The 5770-nt window shown below is 40.3% G+C and overlaps 1 protein-coding gene across 1 annotated transcript; it reads right to left on the bottom strand.

Moving 5' to 3' along the window:
- Nucleotides 1-1197: 1197 nt before the first annotated feature.
- Nucleotides 1198-3877, bottom strand: LOC127748781 (presenilins-associated rhomboid-like protein, mitochondrial). Its single transcript, XM_052263628.1, has 9 exons — nucleotides 3684-3877; nucleotides 3249-3405; nucleotides 3070-3144; nucleotides 2817-2985; nucleotides 2634-2738; nucleotides 2364-2488; nucleotides 2179-2280; nucleotides 1429-1526; nucleotides 1198-1350 (listed from the first exon to the last, which is right to left on the bottom strand). Exons 1-9 carry the CDS (start codon nucleotides 3737-3739, stop codon nucleotides 1260-1262), a joined length of 978 nt encoding a protein of 325 aa, XP_052119588.1. The 5' UTR covers nucleotides 3740-3877; the 3' UTR covers nucleotides 1198-1259.
- Nucleotides 3878-5770: the final 1893 nt, after the last annotated feature.

The raw sequence follows: 5770 nt of genomic DNA on the forward strand, positions 1-5770 counted from the left end.
GAACTTAAATTAAATATACCTCAGCGACTCGTGATCTTTCACAAGCTTCGGAGAGATCTGATAAAAATGAATGAAAGAGCGACAAGTTATACTTGTCGTAAATGAGAAGTTTAAATGTATTTTGAAATTAAATTAAATATTTAATTTCACTTCAACTAGAGGCAACTTAAAAGAATTTCACCTTTCACAAATAAAATGAATTGAATGAAATGGGAGCATGATGCATCATGTGGCATTACAGAAAAGGGTAAATTAAGTAGGGGGAGGGCAGTGGGGATAGGAAGGGACAGTAGCAGACATGTTCTGTATCTGAACTTCAGGAACGCACAAATTTAAGCCCCCCCACCCCCCTCCCCCCTCTATATCCAGCCACTGTTACCAGAACAAATCAACCATGTATTTTGATGGATAGAAACCAGTCTTCCCAGCATCAAGCTTTTCTAGTGGACTTCCAAATCTATTCTATTGCATAGTAATTACTCAAGTTCACTACTCACTTAAAGTACTTGTTGTAGAGAGAGAGAGAGGGGGGGGGGTGCAAGGGATTTGAAATCTGGTTGAATACAGCGACCCAACCAGACCAGGCCGCGGTTGAAGGTCCGGCTGGCAGGAGGGGTTGAAGGTGGTGGTGGGGTACTTCACTGAACAAAAATTGGGGTGGGGGAGGTGGGAGATATGCCTAGAAGGTTGCGCAAAAATGCACATACATCTTGAGACACAATTCTTATCCCTTAGACGGCTCCCTATAGAGACGGACTAATTGAAACAGACCCCTCCCCCCATCTGTCACGTTCAAGGAGCAGAATAGGTTGCCTACCTACTAGGCGGACTTTCATTCATTATGTTTGTATAGTTTTGTATGTATAGTTTCGTTCTAAATTTGTTACATCTTCTGTTATTTTAATGAACTTCGCTCAGCTACCCCGTGCATAATGTTAACGCACGGGGCCCTACGTTACAAAGTTTAAAGAAATATGGGAAATTAAGTCATATTCGATAGTCAATGGATGCTCAACAAGGAGCACTTTTTGAAAACAAGAAAACGTCATATCTAGGCCTTGAGAAAAGTCTAGGCATACACGTATGAGTAAAAAAATTGTGATACAACAAAATTGTACATTTGAATAAGAAATAAGTTTGATTTTTCAACTTTGTCATTCCATCACATGAAAAAGGGAAAAGAACAAACACAGAGAATAAAACTTTTAGGAGAACTTTTATTGAGATTAAGGTGTAATAGAGGCTTCTTAAGTAGAGTACTATGATTTTTTATTACCAGGTTTGGTTTCTGCTTCATTAAAGAATGCAAATGATTTGGTAATACTTTTGCCAGTAACAAATTCCCAAACTCTGAAATAGGACAAACAATTTTTTAGATAATTTACTTAAAAAAAAAAAGGGAAATGGTGAAAATGGCAAGTCACTTACACTCCACTAAATAGTCCTCCAAGATGTCCAGCATGATCAAAAAATGCCCATCCTCTGAGACAGCCAAGAAAATCAATTGTGGCCATCCCTGCAAAGACCTGCAAAAACAAAAGTGTGAGTAGATAAAATTCAAGATGTCCCTACAATGAACGTCTCAAGAGGCAACTCTAAATAAAAGCGCCTGCTGCGAGCTGAGTAGCCCATCCCATCAAGCAGCTGTGGGGGGACAGCCGCTGCCTATCCGGAGGCACCTACAGTGGAATCTTGACTTGACTAACCACGAGGCGGTGTCCAAAATAATGTTAGTTATCAGGGACCCAAAACTTAACTAAATTTTGAGTTGTAATGCTAATTTTTACATCACGTTCCTGAAAAGGTTCCTTAAAAAAAAAGTATTTATTATCTCCATAGGCCGACAAGTTATTTCTAAATATCCCATGTTATTCATTTAATGAGCTGTAGACTGAGTCCCATGAACCAACTAAGTACCCCAAAAGTAATAACTTTATTAAATGTGTTACCCTTAAAATACTGGGTAAAATAAATGGGTGCAGTTAAGTTACTTTACAATAATGCTACAAACAGATTCTGGGCATAAAAGTTTTTACCTGTGAGCTTGTAATGTAACAACAATATGTTACTTTACTAGTCCCTGTTTGTCAGCCAGCTTTACCTCGCATTGTGTTTGGTAATGTTCATTGTGGGATGTATGTGTAGTAAGAAAAGTGAAAACAAAATGTATGTGCTTACCGCAGGCCCAGGAATTGTGAGAAATGGCAAAAATATTATGTGGAAATTATATTCTGGGTGCCTCAATATTACCATGCCCAATAGACCTAAAATTGCACCAGACTGCAACAAAGAAAAATAAAATGCAAATTAATACTTATTTCGACTGTCATAATAACACAAGGCAGATAATGTTTTAAACTCACAGCTCCTACGGCACCTTGACAGCGGCCTGATATAAGCTGGTAGCATGTGCTAGTAAAGCCAGATACAACTCCACTAAATAAATATGCACCTAAGAATCTCTCCTTACCAATTTCCGGAGCCAGAGCTAGAAAGAAAAGTAAAGGTGATATTTATCGAAGAAAATTGAAAGGGAACGAAAACAAAAAAAACATTAGTCAAAAGTAAACCAATACTATACTCTCTCATGGCAGATAAAATAAGTCATAACATACTCAGTGAGTATTACTCACCTTCTGTAACATTGTACAATATGTACATGTTTATTCCCAAATGCAAAGGTGATATATGGCAGAAAGATGATAGGACTAACTGCACACATGATTCAAGGGCATTACCTACAAATTTTATTATTTGTTTAACAACAGCATGAAAAGTGACAAAAACTACACACAAATGCAAGTACTTGTACTCACTTGGGTTCCCTTTATTGACAAAGTATGTTTGCATAAATCGTAGGAAAGAGGGAACCTGCCTGGCTGACAGCATTGCTAATCTGTAGCTTGCAAATACAGTGACACAGCTACCACAAATCAACCAGTATGTCTTGAACCAATCAGGCTTGGAAGACCACCAGTTAAATGCCTGTGAGGAAATATATTTTTGAGTATAGGAAGGCAATTGGATAGAAGAATAACAAATGAAATAGACATTTGACATCAACTTTACCGATCTAGAGTCATAAGATCTTTGTGACACCAACGTTCCTAAATACTTATGACCAAGTAAACACGCTGATCCAGTCTACGAAAATATAAAATTGATAATTTCATGTTAAAATAATTAAATATAAAAAGTGCTGGTAATAAAAAAATTAATGATATTATAGAAAACTCTTGTAAACTTACTGCAGCTGTAAAAAGTAATGGAACTTTTACTTGAGATAGAAACGTAGGTTCAGTTCTATAAGCACTGCGTCGAGGGGAAAACCTAGATGAATCCCTGCAGGAATTTTTCTGGAACTTTGAGTCAAGCAGACGTTTTTTGAGTGGTTGAATGAGGTCTCTGTGAAGAAAAAAATATTAATTTACTAGAAAACAAAGAGAGTAAGTACAGAATATCTGAGGAATAACAAGGAGCTGAGTTTGGAGTTTGGATTTAAAGTAACGAAACGCGACAGCGATTATCCCGCAAGGCGTAAGCAAAGTCGGCCCCTCATTAGCTGCGTAGAGCTTACGAAGCGTGAAAATCACGCTCGCGTTTGGTTAACTCTAATCAACACAAAAATGCATCTCTCAAATGAGGGACAGAAAATATCTTGGCTGAAAGTAACAGCACAGTACCTTCCATGACAATTGCGGAGTCCATTACAAAAAAGCAACGAAGATCGAGATAACATGTTTACAATTCCAATATGAAGGTGTTCGCCTTCAAACTGTAGACGAAAACACACTTTAAAACAATGTAATTGCTTAAGGGGTTGACAGGTTAGTCTAAGCCGGAGTTGATAGTCTTCTGTCGTCTGTCTATTTGTTTATAGAGGGCAGCACACACGTTATTTTGTTTTCAGTCAGGGCGCCATTTTCAAAAGTTTGAAACCACCTCCTGATAAGTAGAGCTGCATCCTTGAGAAAGGTCTTGTCGCGCAGCGCAGAAGCTCAAGCAGGTGCCCCCACAATGAACTTTACCCTACCTGGCTTGACGCTACGAAACGTTCGGCGCCCAAACGCTCCGTTGCACCCTCTCGCCTCCCTCCCGAGCCGGCGGGGGCCCCCGCCAGGGTGGGCCGCGAACTCCACACAGCTGCTTAGCGGGTTGGCCTACCCATCCCGCTGCAGGCGCGCACCCTGGCGTCGGTGTTCATTGTTCATTATTACTGCACAGAACCCACACGAATTTCAGACATCTGCACAGAGACGTTCCAGGTTCAAGACATATTCTAGACAATATTCTAGACGTTTATTTCTATACACGATCCAGACAACAGACGAAATCTAGACATAGACATCCTGACAAAAGTATAAACCTTTTCCAGACACGCTCCCGACCAATCTCTGTCCGGACAGAACCTAGACATGTGAACTGAGTTAGACAAAATCCATACATTTTTTTTATTAGAGCGTAGCATATGGTGTGTGGAGGTTCAAGTAAAGATAGGAACTTCAGAGGCAGTAGTGACATCTTTATTGTACTGTGTTGACCAAGTAAACTATAGACTGCTAATAACACGAAAAGGGGGGGGGGGGTGCATTTAGGTAACGTCGAGGATAAAGTTCACCATGGGGCCACCTTTAGATAGAGATGCTTCTATGTCGCACAGGCTCCCAAATGTCTCGGTAGCTCCAGCTCCGTAGATCAGGGGCGCCCAAACGATTTCGCCGAGGTGGGTCAGAGTACGCTGACACCCTCCCTTTTCATCATCTGACCTCCCCTTTCATTTTTTTTTTCTTCTTAATACATAATACATACTAAGTTACTCTACTTATGCACAGATCTAGTGAAAGGTGAATGGTGGTTATACGGGACCGTCATGGTACTTACTAAGTTGCTTATCTCTCAGGAGGCAGGTGCAATTATTCAGTTAAAATTTGCAATTATCGAAACGACTCAGTACTTCTGTTATGCTATTCACTACACAAAACACAAAGACACGACACTCGTGTAGCGGTTTGGTTTTGGACGGCTCACAGTAGAAAGATCGTTAAAGATCAAAGAAATCGCGAGCGAAGCGAGCGAGAAAAATTCTGGACGGAAACGAATTACCTCCGTGACCGACGCGACAAGAGTCTTAAGTCTTAAGGAGAAAGGGCCAGATGCCAGACCCAGTGAGGCAAGGCACTCGAGTGTACTTACTGCTTGATAAATGATAGAAACATTTTACTTGTTTTAATGGGATATTTTTGCACTTTTATGCTTTCTTACCATTACAATTTTATGTTGTTCCTGTGTCTTTTAGACATGCGGAAAGGAGCGAAACGCTATGAAGAATCTAACGCTGCATTTATTTTAAAAAGTATGTTGTTTTTTTGCTTGAGCTCTAAATATTGGCTAGATATAGCGCATAGTAGACTTTGAGATCATGTTATTTAAGCCCGGGAGGGACAGTTTTTCCAGACCATTTCCGTGTCACCGAACAGCAGCAGTTAGGAGTTGTACCAGTTGCCCTAATATTAAATCCCTCCATTGCAACAGCGCGTAATAGCCGCGAGCGAAGCGAGCGCGAAAAAATTTTGGGGCATAGGAGCACGAATATGCTATTTTGAGCGCTTAAATAAATCTTATAAAGCAGCCGTAAAAGCAGGTAGCTGCACTGAAGCAGAATTTACGCACTCCCCCATCAAAGGACCGCGAGCGTAGCGAGCGCGAAAAAAATTCGGTTTTATAGCGCGCCAAAATCGAGCAAAAATAGCGGGATGTACTCCTACCCCAC

The sequence above is a fragment of the Frankliniella occidentalis genome, unplaced genomic scaffold (assembly GCF_000697945.3).
Source record: "Frankliniella occidentalis isolate FOCC.00 unplaced genomic scaffold, Focc_3.1 Scaffold13, whole genome shotgun sequence".
Taxonomy (NCBI): domain Eukaryota; kingdom Metazoa; phylum Arthropoda; class Insecta; order Thysanoptera; family Thripidae; genus Frankliniella; species Frankliniella occidentalis.

What these genes read in the sequence shown, in the direction of transcription:
- LOC127748781 (XM_052263628.1), bottom strand. Translation starts at nt 3,739, where the DNA reads ATGTTATCTCGATCTTCGTTGCTTTTTTGTAATGGACTCCGCAATTGT. An exon ending in CTCCGCAATTGTCATGGAAG is followed by an intron (nt 3,406 to 3,683) that starts GTACTGTGCTGT and finishes TTTTCTTCACAG; the next exon opens with AGACCTCATTCAACCACTCA. An exon ending in GATCTTATGACTCTAGATCG is followed by an intron (nt 2,986 to 3,069) that starts GTAAAGTTGATG and finishes ATTTCCTCACAG; the next exon opens with GCATTTAACTGGTGGTCTTC.